General features: G+C 34.9%; 2 protein-coding genes across 3 annotated transcripts; both read right to left on the bottom strand.

Moving 5' to 3' along the window:
- Nucleotides 1-316: 316 nt before the first annotated feature.
- Nucleotides 317-3307, bottom strand: LOC115886785 (3-hydroxyisobutyryl-CoA hydrolase, mitochondrial). 2 transcript variants are annotated; one of them, XM_030906072.1, is made up of 4 exons: nt 3289-3307; nt 2663-2894; nt 1857-2606; nt 317-576 (listed from the first exon to the last, which is right to left on the bottom strand). In XM_030906072.1, exons 2-4 carry the CDS (start codon nt 2826-2828, stop codon nt 440-442), a joined length of 1053 nt encoding a protein of 350 aa, XP_030761932.1. In that variant the 5' UTR covers nt 2829-2894; nt 3289-3307; the 3' UTR covers nt 317-439. The 2 variants fall into 2 exon arrangements, with proteins under 2 accessions (XP_030761932.1, XP_030761931.1); XM_030906071.1 differs by lacking the exon at nt 3289-3307 and adding an exon at nt 2953-3261.
- Nucleotides 3308-3928: 621 nt separating this feature from the next.
- On the bottom strand, nt 3929-6870 carry LOC115886788 (X-box-binding protein 1). The gene is made up of 4 exons (XM_030906075.1): nt 6539-6870; nt 6260-6446; nt 5642-5943; nt 3929-4246 (listed from the first exon to the last, which is right to left on the bottom strand). Exons 1-4 carry the CDS (start codon nt 6697-6699, stop codon nt 4150-4152), a joined length of 747 nt encoding a protein of 248 aa, XP_030761935.1. The 5' UTR covers nt 6700-6870; the 3' UTR covers nt 3929-4149.
- Between the last annotated feature and the right edge of the window lie 7283 nt (nt 6871-14153).

The raw sequence follows: 14153 nt of genomic DNA, 5'->3' as shown, positions 1-14153 counted from the left end.
TGCTGTTTATTTAAATGCTTTTTGTCCGCATTCCTTTCATAGACACAGATCCAGCAGACATACTGTATCTTATAGCCATGGTATTCTATAATAGGCGTAGATTTGACAAATGCTGACAAATTATGTTGCGTTACTTTTATTTATTTTTTATTTTTGAATCTAAAAAAATATTTTTTTTTTAGTTTACCACTCATAAATGTTTTCTAAAGCTCATACAGATTATTTTCATTGGCCGACTCAAAATCTGTTCACTTTAGCCTACTAAGACGTTGGTCTCTCTCAATAGTCAATCACACAAAAACAGTCGTTGTATGGATATGACATAAATAAAAGTAGTTTATTAAATTTCAACACCTTTTGTTCAACAAAAAAAATATTCTGTAATAAAAAATTATAATATCTATTAACTGTTACCTAAACTTGAGTGAAATCTCATATATCACAACTTGTGCCTGAGTTCTTGTTCTTCAGGCAAATTGGCAAAATAACTATTAACTAATTCATCTGTAACTTCTTTTAAAGTTGAAGGTTTCCATTTTGGATTCTGGTCTTTGTCTATAAGCAACGCTCTTACTCCTAAAAATTTTGTATTAGATTTTTCAAAAGTAAACTAATATTAGGTAAAGGTGAGTTTACATACATCCTTCATGCGCTGTCCGTCGTTCCGCCACGTTAAAGGTGTGATTTCCTAGTGAGGCGCCCGCATGTCGCCGCACACTGGTTCGTTTTTACGAACGTACGTGGCTAAAACCTGTATTTATTTTATCAATGAAAGGTAATGTACCGTTTTATAGGGAAACAAACCAGTGCGCGGCAGACCGCAGGTGCCAGATGTTGCTAGAAAATCGCATCTTAAGCCATTAATTACTCCCCTCAATACCAGAAAAAGACATTTGCCTAGTTTCTGTAGATGGCGAACAGCCAGAAAAACTTCGCTTAAGAATATCGCCAGGCTAACGGCGGTATATACGGGACACTGGCCAGTTAGTGTTAGTGAACATGCTTCGTGAATGGGCATCCCTTTTAACTAAGGTCGCCGAAGCTGGCAAGGATTCAAAAGAGGGGGAAACGGTCATACATTTACTATACCGACGACCGGATTTGTATAGGAGCTTACGGGTCAGTAATGCGACTACGAACTATACCCGATTTTGGCGCGTTTTCCATTCATTTTACTAGACTGCGTTAGAGACATCTTTACTGTTGAACTAAGCCTGTGGGCGGGGCTTGGAGACCTTATGCTCTCTACATAGTATATTATGGAAATACGGGACCCAGAATTGTTTCTATAGTTTGGTATATCTTGGAGATGTTGCAGAGAAGAGCATAACGGAAGTCATCCGTTTCCTCAATGCCATGAATAGTTTTAGACACTTAAAAATATACCATACCTAGGCACAGGGTTCCAGACTGAGTGCTATCAAAACGACAATTCTGCTAATTATAGTTCGACAGGCCGTCATATATGCCAGTTTGACCAATCAACCATGATCCGATATTTTGAAAATAAACCAAGAAGATTACGTAGAAATATTGACTGACGACGCATTACGGATGCATGTAAACCCACATTCAGTCTATTAAACATGTCTGGAAAATATTGACAGACAACATCCAAAAAAGACAGAAGATACAATTTGTCTGTGACATATGTCAGTTTGTCAAGTAATTAAAACGACAGGTAACGACAGGCTAGTGCCATGTTTCCCCTAGTTAGACGGACTAAAGGTGGGTTTATAATCTTGTTTATATGCACGCGTTATGCGTCGTCCATGACGATGCGTGACGGATGCATATAAACCAATGCCTATACTATAAGTTTCTATTAAGTTGCACAATCAAAAAATAGTCATTACCTTCTGGAAAATCATGATTGTTCACACAGTTTACAGCTATTCGATATTCCATTCTTAAACAATCAAGTAAATTCAAATTTTTTCCAATCTCCAATTCTTTATAAGCTATCTTCATACTGGTAGGCGACATCTTGTTTAGAGTATTTATTGTTTCCTCGGCCCACTTCGATCCATCTTTTTCCAATCTCTCATAAACCTCCTCCACTGTTGGAGCCCCAAAACAAAAATTAATTTTTTCTAGATATGGTGCTAGAGAAAATTCACTTTTATTATCTTGATGGAACTTCGCCAATGCACTGTTGATATCATTATTTTTACACTCTAATAAAGCTTTTTCCACATTTTCTATATCTTTACTGTTAACGATATGTGTTGCTACACCAGCCCGTAACACATCAGTTCCCTTTAATCTGTATCCAGTCAAAGCTAGATACCATCCGAGCCTGCCCTGTAACCTAGACAAAAAATGTGAACCACCTACATCAGGGAATAGGCCTATTTGTGTCTCAGGCATGGCAAACAGTGTTTTTTCCGTTGCTATTCTATAGGGTCCGTGTACAGATAAACCTACTCCACCTCCCATGACAATTCCGTCTATTAATGCTATATAGGGTATTTTATAATTTCCTATGAGTCCGTTATTGGTATATTCTGCACGGAAAAAATCGTGTCCAAGTTTGTCGCCTTTAAATGCTGCTAGGGCTATGGCTTTAACATCACCTCCAGCACAAAATGCTTTACCTCCAGCACCTATTAACGTGTTTTAACATTTAATGTTAAAAAGATAAGGGTAAGTATACACAAACCTTTTATAATCACCAAAGACTTTTCTGATTCCCATTTCTTGAGAGCAGGATAAATTTTGTTTACCATCGATAAATTCAAAGAATTTAAAGCTTTCGGTCGATTCAGTATTATTATTCCTTTGTCTCCTACTTCTTGAGTTATAACGTCGCTTTCCTCGGTGGACATTTTTCGAATAGTTTTGAGGAGGCCTGCGAATTTTGGTGTTCTAGCCGAAAATATTTGTCTGGACAACTAAAAACAAATGGAATATTTAACAAAAATTATTCAAAAGTACTTGAAAATGACAAACCATCATGAAGGGTTTTGACTCTATTGATAATTAACTTAAAACATTAATATTTATTTTTCTTTCATTAACCTTCGACCATTTCAAAATTTGAGGCACAGATTTGAGGTTAACATTTTAATTGTTGTATATCTTTTTTATGACGGTCTGATGTAATTTTTAAAACAATTTGGGTAATTTATATTTTAAATACCCAATATAATAATAAATGTTACGTAAATAATATAATGTTTTTCTCATATAATCAGTTCAGATTTGATGTAACAAATTAAGCAATATTTTATTTCATTATCTTCTAGCAAAATTCTATATTACCAGAGATATTACCATATTACTTACTTTTTCTAGCTAAACTTTTATTAAAAAACTTTCTGATTCGTCACCAATCATGTAGTTAAATATAAATAACTTCTGCCCTAGTTTTTTAGGTAATCAATGAATGAGTTAATATATTTTTTTATAGGTAATTTCTATTTTAATAAGCCTTGTTTATATAAGATGTTAATCGATATTTTTGTGTCGAAGGAAGTAGAATTCTCCTACATTTATTAAATATAGAAAGAAAAACCCAAATTTACACTTCACACAAACTGCCTTTATTTTAAACTTAATAGAAAAGTTAGATTACAACAAACTTAAAGTACGTCTCTTAAAAGCTAATTAATATAAAAAAAACAGTATAAAAATAATTTATGACTTACAAACTAAACAAAATGGAAAATATATGAACTTATATTAACGAAGGAAACAGCTCAGAGACGCTCTGATCCCACTGGTCGACATCAGAACAACTCTGAGGCGAATCTATCGATTCATATCCCAGATCGGACTTAGGTGACAGATCTCCTTGGTCGTGCCGTGGAACAGTCAAGAGAGTACTCTCATTTTGAGGAGTATTTCCTTGACTCAACACCGCAAAATCATCACCGATCACCACTTCGTTTAGAGGAATGCTGTCTTCATTGATCAATATTGTAACTGGTTGTAATGTTCCATAAAGAACTTCAGATTCGACAGGCATCTGGACGATTTTCCTATGCTTTGGTCGGATAGTTTTCAGTTTTCTTATACTGGGTGTTGATTTAGTGCATCGAGACGTACTTTTTGACTTTCCCGTTGGTCGGGATTTGGCGTAGTTATGGTGAAGCAGTAGGTACTCTGAAATATCTCGTTCCAGAGTGCTTTTCGACTTGCTGTCCTCTAGCTTTTTACTTCTACCGGGTTCCAAGACTTCTGATGCCGTCCCCACCATTTGCCCAACTTGATTTTCTGATCTAATGGCATTTGCTGTGTGTTCCTGCAAAAAATAAACAATTAGTTTATGATTTTAATCAAAAGAATTACTGATTATTATTACTCAGTGACTGTTTAGAAAAAATACAGTCTGTCCAACAAGTCGGAGAAGATTTTGACAGGTTTAGATTTGACAGACATACAAAAATTACACAAAAAAAAATTACCTGTGAAGCCTCTCAAGCCCCGTTCTCAGAACAGCGATTGTCGCCAGCGACACGTCAAAAGGACCAATGAGATTTGTACAAAATTCAAACAGCTGTCAATTTTAAATTTAGTACAGCTCTCATTGGTTGTTTGAAATGTCAAACTGTGTCGCCCAACGTCATTCTGAGAACGGGGTTTCATTTGCTGTCCTCCATTAGCGACTTTCAAGTTCCAGAGCTTTACGCCCTGGGCTAATCGAGAACAGTTCTGAAAGGAGCTGTGCGCGATAGCCTGGTGCCTCCATATGACGCGGAACAGTTCTGAACTTTATGACTCAATTGAATGGAGTGAGAGTATCGCGTTCTTGAACAGTTCAGAGCTGCACAACTGCGTGAATGGAGGACAGTAATTGTCAGAGCTATTTTATGTCGACACTTCAAAGGACCAATGAGATTTGCACATAATTCAAACCGCAGTCAAATTTTAATTTAGTACACCTTTTATTGGTTCTTTCATGTGTCGCCAGCGACAGAACGTGTATTAAAATTACAGACACAACTGTCACTGTCATGGATCTCTTTCGGACATACTATAATTCACAAAATCTGTATACAGTATAATTCATGCTTATACAAGAACAAAAACAATAAAAAAAAGTGTAATGTGTTTGTGTAATAGACGAATACATTATGTGCAACTTTTTGATTTTAAACTTAGTTCTTATTTGATTCTTTTACCTTTCCTTAAAAGGATTATTTATACCGTCAACACATCTAAAAGAAAAACAAGAAATAGCAGTGTTTTATATGATTGTGTAAACTGTAGGGTCTTATACTAATGGCCCCCATAGACTTCAGTTATTTTGCTTTGTTTTAACTATGCAGTTAAAACTGCGCAGGTAGCACAAGCACGGGCAAGCAACCTCCACCACTGTTAAGAACAATAGATGGCTAGAAGTGGCGGTGGTAATTGCGGTAAAAAAAAATCCAAGACAGAAATAGAAGAAAATGGCGCAATGCGCTGAAAAAAAATATCAATATCAAAAAAATTTGTATCGGGTAGGAACGACTGGGTCGAACCGCATCGCGTGGTTAAAACATCTGGCGAAGACAGGTATTGAGGGAATGGTCAAAACTGGACCAAACGCTCTCCTACACGACGTTTTTACAACAGTCCAACCCTTTCAGTTAAAATTGTGCAAAATAACTGAAGTGTATGGGGGTTACTGAAAAAAATAGAGAATATAACGAACCTGTTGAGCTGCTTTTTCTGAAGCACTTTCGAGATCCCTCGCAATGTCTTCGAGCAGAGTCTGTGTGAGCTGTTCGAGGGCGTTGAGATCGACCGACTCTGTGTCGAGCTCTTCGAGGAGGTCTGGTAGAGAAGGCAGGCTGCCAGGATCACCTTCAATAGGGCCGCTTTGCGTCGTCTCTGCTGCGCCAAAACCGCTGCTGTGTGCATGACCGTTCCTCTCGGCCGAAGGAGGGACTCTGTCGATCCTCTCTCGGTCTTGCACACGACAGGCCGGTTTTGGCAGTGACACTGTTCGATACCCTGGAAAAAATAAAACAATAAATATATACCATCTTGGATACTTTGTACTTGTAAGCAAAAATAGGCAAAAAAAATCAACAGAATATTTTTTAAATCAGTGTGACAGCCTGGCAAATATGTTTTTTTGTACATACTAGGCAATGACAGGTGATTAACAAAGATCTATATGGAGAGTTCACTCTCCAAGATCCCGGACTTTTTGAAAAGGATAAGACTGGAAATGCAGGAAAAGATCAGAAAAAAACCACAATAAATCTGAAAAGGTTGCAGTGGAACAGGCTGATAGGCACCTTGAAAAATCCTATCTAACTTTTACCTGAAGCCTTGCCTTCAGCTCTGCATTCTCTGCCTGTAACCTCTCGTTGGCCAATTTGAGTTGCTCACATTCTGCCAAAATTGTCTCGTTCTTGCTGAACAACTGTTGAATAGCACCTTCCATCTGTTCTAATTTCGCTTTCTTTCTGTCTCTGGATGTTTGAGCAGCTACTCTGTTCTTCAGTTTCCTTTAGTAACAGATGACATGATCAATGACTTTAGTAAAGAACATGACACCAATAACATAATTAGGAAATTATAAAATCAGTTTCACACTCACTTTCTTTGTATTTTTTCCTCCCAGCTAAGATGATCTAGGCGTCTTTTTCTCGCCCTTTGAGTGGGTCCATCCATATTTTCGTTCATAATGTAGTTATTATTATCGTCGTTCAAGATGTTTAAAATCGCAGGGACAGGTAAAACATTGCCTGTGTTCATCATGGTTCTGAAATATTCTTTTAAATTTCCACTATAACACTTCTAAAATTAATCGAACAATAAAAAAAGACAATATAAGGACTATTTCTTTGGCAAAATTAACTTTAATAAAATACGCTCTTGTCCTATCAACGCAAATTTTCTGACGCAACTGAAAAAAAAACAATAATCCTCTTCCATAAATCTGACGTAAACTAGTAAACCACCGTGTTCTATTCTGATTGGCTGAAAGGGAATGGTTTCAGTTATTTCAGCCAATCACCTAACGTTTCTAAGGCGGGACAATTGAAAAAATCAATTCCTATCGATCCTAGCTGGCTAACGACGCGACGCATATATTATGAATTGCACCATGTTGAGTCACGTATAATAGTAGTTTCGTTTTGTTAACTTACGAAATAGATTGAACGGCTTGAAAAATATGGTAAATTGGTTGCGTGTCGCGGGGCGTAGCCTTGGACTGACCCTGTGACCTCCTGGGAACGGCCGGAGGTCCATAATAATGACACCAAAGGATTTCGGCAACATATAATTAAGAAGATAAAAAGCCGAAAAGGTACCTTTATCGGTCGGAGATATTGGGGGATTGTTGGGATCGATATAATAAGTATTTTGGGATATCTTCATCGCGCACCGTTATTTCTTTGAGCGTTTAAAAAATAAAGATAAACGAAGCTGTATTCAAAAAGTGTCAGTTTGAAAGCTATCGCAATTGGCTTTAAACAATAATTTAATTACCAATTAAAATTAAAAGAATTTGAATTCAAATTATCATTTTTTTATTTGCTTATCAAACTCGAAATATTTTTTTCTGTTCGTATTGAGATTAAAGTTGAAAATTCTTAAGAAATTGATATCATGTTTATAAAATTTCCAAAAATGTAAGTGGCGCTTTTTGTTATCCTATTAAAAAAGTACCTCTTGGGACGCTACTGGACCATATCATTAAAAATATGCATTTTTTAAATAAAACGCTAGATATATATTCTTTTCGCCTGTTCATGCAATTTTCATTCCAAAAAAACCTACCATCATATCATTATCTATATCGATTGGTTTCTAAAATATTGACTATTTTTTCATTCAATATTCTATATACATTTAAAGCAACTTCAAAGTTAAAAATATAATAAATCGCTAATAATTATTGATGCTTTTTAACTCGTCGACTTTTTTAATACCTATATTTATACTTCTTCATAATAAAAACAAGCTAAATTTGTTATTATATGCAATCAAACCTAGACATGATGTTTTTCTCCGACACCTATGACCTATATTTTAAATAAAACACAAAATTTTATACTTATCAACAATGAACACAGCTTTTATCCAATATCACATTTAGGGGTTGGAACTTTTGGTGTTACAACAGCAAAATAAAACACTAATTTACCACAATATACTTACTTTTACACTGGACGCGCCTTTCGCTAACCATTTTAGCATCATCAGCAGATGATTAAAACCACAGTTATACTCTGTTATCTTTGTAAAACTGTGAGAAATGAAGATGATGCCGAAACGCGCGTCCAGTGCAAAAGTAAAGTGTTTTGGTGTATTGTGGTGAATTAGTGTTTCATCCAATATTTGTATATTTTTTTAAGTACTAAGTTTTCTATCTATACTGGGTGTTTCAAAAAATATGTGCCAACTCTCTTGAATAGATTCCTTTTGTAGAGATAAGATTTATTATTTTAGATCAACATAGGTTCGATTCTGCTTTGTTTCGTAGTTGGGTGTTAAAGTCTTAATTTTTTTAGATATATTATAATTTTCTTCAAAGTGCTTTTAGCGAATCGAATAAAATTTTGATGGTAAAAATTACTACCCATATAACACAACACAATCCTATAGATATCTTGAGGATATCCACCAAGGATATAGTAAATATCTTAGAGATATCCAAAAACCAGAGAGGAGGATATTTATGGGATATCCAGATGGGACAAAAAAGTCATCTTCAAGACATCCCTAGGCAAGCCTTTTACGATTATTTAGGATATTTATAGGATAATACAAGGATGATGTTGGGAGCATTAAAGAATATTTTTAGGACATTATATGAAGACTGTTATTTGACAATACTTACTTCATCCTTAGTTTATAGTAAAAACGTTCGCGATTTAGTTATATTTAGCCACATTTTGACGTTATTCATTGGATATTTTTATTAACAGCTCTAAAATATACCTACATATTATGTCAATGAATTTTGCGTCAAAATTTAGAAGTTTATTTGTATGAGTTAAGAGCTTTCAATTTATACTGTACCATCGAGAAAAAAAACGGCGTTCAATTGGCTTGAAAATTACGATCGATGACATTCCCCATATATTTTTACATACAAAATAACAGCAATCTTCATTGCCAAGCCACCTCTTACGCCGTTTTTTTCGATCGTTTGGTATTATACCAGATTATACTACCCTTTATGGAGTCTAGCAGTTTATGTCTAGCAGCAACAGTTTACATCAAAGTTAGCACACAAGATACAGGTATAATTTCTAACACCACACATTCCAGAAACTCACAATTTAAACACAAAAATAGGATTTCTATTTGAATACATCAAACACGAAAATGGGCTTAGGGATGAAGAACAATTGAAGCAAGCGTAAGAAAAAGAAGCATGAAAAGCGCTTTTCAACAAATTTTCATCTATAATTTTGTCACAAATTTTTCATTGTGAGACCCTAAGTCGTTCGTCGTTTTTCGACATTAGTTGAGGTTAGGATAGAATTTCTGCTAGAACAACGCTAGAACTATGAGTATAAAAAAAACTAAGTCAAACTCAACTAGTTTTGTTAGTTTGAGTCATTTTTAAGCCCATTCAATATCGACAAACGACCTAATTCACCTCGAATTTCACTAAATCAAAGAACTGAATAATACACGATATAAAAACAAACAACTGTCGAGATGGATTGTGGGAACTTTTTTGCACGGGCGTTTTAAATTCTCTGTATTACTGGGAGTGGCCAAGCTCATAAATATCCAGATTATCCAGAAGATACCAACAGGATATTGTGTTGCCTTGATGTAATATATATCTATCTGTATGATTTATTGCATTTTATGTAATATAAAAAGTAGTACATTATTTATTTTTCCTAAATATCTAGACGATATTGTTAGGATATTTTATTATGATGAGCATGTTTGGATATCTCAGCTGGATGTACATTAGATATACAACAGAGATATCCATAGGATATTCTATTCTGAGACATCTACAGGATTTCAGGCTGTCTGGAGGATATCCTATAGATGTCTTTATAAGATGATCTTATAATGGGACATTCCGACATTCTATGAATATCCTGCGGATATTGTGTGTTATATGGGATATATTCACAATATTTGCAAAAATCCACATTATTTCCATATTTAATTGAAGATGAACTAAAAATTTTTCAATATGAACCATGAAAAATTTGCGAACTTTCTTAGCATATTGAGTTTCTAAGCTCCTCTTCGGCTACCTACGTAGAGTGGAAGGAATTGCGTGTGACGTCAGCAGCACTAGCCGCATTTATCGAAAATCATTCTGGCCCAACAATGCTGGCCGCATTTTCGTCGATGCAATTCGTGCGGCTCTGGATAGTATGCGCACCTTCATTGAAAGTAACACAAACAATATTTTTCTTCCTTCGATGCGGCGCGTGCGGCTCTGGTCAGTGTGCGCGTACCTTAAGTGCGACATATTTTAATGCTAGAAAAATGTCGACATATATTCACCAGGGAAGTGCATATGGGTTATCGCTGGAATATTTTTCTAAAAAAACATACGCGACACTGTCTTTTATTGCTTTTGTTAGTGTTAGCAAAATTGTGCAGATTGTTTAATGGCGAATAAAAGTTGTCTATTGATATTTTGTCGATTTCGATCTCCTTGATGAGGACCAAAATGGGGAAAGATTTTTAGTAGCCGGGTAGTGTCTTGGGTAGTTTTTGCCACTAAAAGAGTTACTATGATGTGTTACTATTAAGTAGCCTACTGGTGAATGCAACTTATCCGTTACGAAACTGCCTAGTCGCAGGTTCGTGGCAGCCAGAGGCGGATACAGAAATTTATTTTAGGGGGGGCCCAAAATAAAAAGTAATGTAGAATATGCTTTTTAGGGCGCCATTTTTAACAAAAAAGCCTAATATTTAACACAATTTACAAATTTTAGGGGGGGGCCGGGACCCATGGGCCCACCCTCTGTATCCGCCACTGGTGGCAGCCAAGTGTTAGCCACCGACAAAGCCACCGACATGTGGAACTTTCGTTAAACTGTTGAACTTTATTCGCAGCGACCTCTTCATGCAATTTCACATTTCATAAAAATAAATGTCATGATGGAAAATAATTATGGAAGCCATTATTATTTATTTATTATATTATTTGTTATTTACCGTGCGATTTTAACGCCTTTTTTAGGTAAATTCCAGAACGCAATCAACTTTACTGAATAAAATAGTTGGTTTATATAACAAAATTTTCGAGCGCTTCTCAAAATATTTCAAATTATTATATTATTTGCAATAGAAACTCATGTTTGTAATTCAAATATAATAATAATTTGCTTGAAACTGGGGTCAAACTTTAAAATATTAGTCCACCGTCAGAAATAACAAAATAACTAAGGAAAAAAAGTTTTAATCTAGGTATATTTAGCTTAAAAATGCATAATGTTTGAGCCATTTGACTGTTCGTCTAAAAATTCATGAAAAAAATATGGCCGTTTGAGTTCCATATGCTTCCACAAAGTACCGGGAACAATAAACATATTAGGCCAGAGATTAGGCCAACGACCCTACCTGTTTGGACCTTTAGAATCTTCGGATTGATAAAGTGACAATTGTAGCTATCCAAAGGCGACTTTATAAAAACAATAACTTTTTTGGAACTACATGGTCAACGATTCTTTGGAACCATAGAGTGATTTTTCCAAGAAAGTTCCCTGTGCCACCAAATTGCCACTTAATTGGAGCGTTGCTACACCGATCGCGGTGGCGGCGACTATACATTCCATTGATGCCACTATAACGTTCCGCCTTGCCCTTTGATGTTATTTTTTACTTATTGTGCATTTTCTATTATTAGTGTTTCTATATTATTCAGAGCTACATGAGGTATATAGTATTTTAACGCCCACTCTTTTAGCTCTTGTTTTATATTGTTGGTTCTCAAATTAGTTCTCCTCTGAGATTCAGTTTCAGATGAACTAACACTACACTCATCTACAGAAACAGCTTCAAAAATGCCTCAGTCACTACCTGATTTATGATGTTCATAAGTAGGATTATAGGAGAATGTAGTTTTTGTTTCTGATGTTGATGCATCGGCTCGCAGTGATTCCTTTTGTTTAATTCTTCGGTAGAAAGTACTAGAATATCTAAATTCCTTTTTATTCAACTTAGGGAATTTACAAAATTTTAATAAAGCTTAAAAGCATGTAAAAGAAAACATTAAAACAGAGCAGCACACGATGCAATCTGAGACAATTACATTTATTAGGGTATATTAAGTTACGGTCACTATAAAGTAGCCGTTTTTGACTCCCGTGACTTTTTAGTGGCAATGGATGAGCGACGGCTACTTTATAGTGACCTAGGAAGGTAGCAGTAACCATTTTGCTACTTTCAATGCTACTATAAATTAGAAGTAACTAGGTGTCGTGGCCGCGACTACCCCGTAACTTAAATTGTTACTATAAAGTAAAAAAAAACTTAATGGAGGCATTATGGTAACACTTGTTGGTAACCCCTACTTTGAAAAGTTACTATAAAGTTTTTGGTCTTTTATGGTGTCATATTCGAAGATTTCGATAGTTCCAGCCACTTCTTTAAATTACATGTTTGCGACTTGCAATCGGGGTGTTTATTTTCCACTTTTATGGTAGGTAGGGATAATATGGTAGTTTTGATAATATGGCAACATAGGTATTAGATTAAATTTACAAGAAAGAAAATTCAGAAAAGATTCAGTGGTTATCAAAATTTCAGCAAAAAATATTTTTTTTTGAAAATTTTCAAAGTAAAATAACTATCCGTTATTTTGGACTTATTTGAAAAACGATAAAGAGAAAATATGTTTTTTTTATTAACCCTTAAAATACATGCACTTATTTCTGGGACACCCTGTATAATCGTTGATTTTTTTTGAATATATATGTATTGTGTCACAGGTATATTATATATTTGTAAAAAACTGTGTTATTGTAGTATTTTAAAGTGGTGTTACCAAAACTATTTTATTACTTTACTCTAGTTGCAAATTGTAATTATTTTTTAAAGCTTTTTTCAATGCGGTTCAGAGACCTGCAAAGAATTGTTTTTTTTTCTCGAAAACAGTTCTAGATAGCCATATGGTACAAGAGAAAAAAAGAAAATTAGATGGATATGAGGGCGTCAAAATAAATAAATGTAAAGATAATATAAACAGAAGTTAATGGTCCAATTCCTTCCAGTTCTCTCTTCCCAATATCACAGCTATTACTCTAGTCTAGGAATTATGTAATTCTCTCTTCCCAATATCACAGCTATTACTCTAGTCTAGGAATTATGTAATTGTTAAGCTCGATTGATTTTGACTTGCTTGGCCAATTCTGTCACGCTTCGTCAGTACCAACTGTGCGCCTATATCGGGTGCGTCTCAAAAATGACCTACTCTTGTAACTTTTTTGTTTTTTTTTCAGATTAAAAAACGAGATTTAGTATGTTAGTATATGACATAAATTAGGATTGATTGACGTATTCAATCTTTTTCTATCACTTCCTGTTTCACCGGAAATGACTACAACTTTTGATTTTTAAATGGCACCCTCGGTATTTTTTTACTTTATTCGATAGAAAATGACACTCTGAATTCCGAATAGAATAACATATCATTATATGTCAATTTTTGACATAGTCGCTCAAAAACAAATTGTCTTTTAAATTTCAATCTAGAGTGCCATGGCTGTGTTAAAAACACTAATTTTTAATCAAGGACCCTTGGAAAAATAGATTTGATCGTTTAATCTTTTTAGTGTCTTATCCTGGCCGGTTAAAAGATGCCTAAATCGTATTTTTAATCGTGGCTCATTAGCATATTTGGAAAAAGCATTTTTTACGTATAATTTGGTACCACACACTTGGTATTTCGAGTCAAATTGTCGTTATAAACGGCACTTTACAATTTCAAATAAACCATATGCGAAAATGTCAACAGTTGACATATGATATGTCATTCTATTCAGAGTGTCATTTTCTATCGAATAAAGTAAAAAAACACCGAGGGTGCCATTTAAAAATCCAAAGTTGTAGTCATTTCCGGTGAAACCGGAAGAGACACCGAAAACAATTGAATATGTCAATCAATCCTAATTTATGTCATATACTAACATACCAAATCTTGTTGGTTTATCTGAAAAAATAAAAAGTTATAGGGGTGAGCCACTTTTGAGACACATCCGGTATAAACGATC

Source organism: Sitophilus oryzae, unplaced genomic scaffold (assembly GCF_002938485.1).
Source record: "Sitophilus oryzae breed Bouriz unplaced genomic scaffold, Soryzae_2.0 scaffold_496_pilon_pilon, whole genome shotgun sequence".
Classification (NCBI taxonomy): domain Eukaryota; kingdom Metazoa; phylum Arthropoda; class Insecta; order Coleoptera; family Curculionidae; genus Sitophilus; species Sitophilus oryzae.
This window is presented reverse-complemented; position numbering and strand designations above follow the sequence as displayed.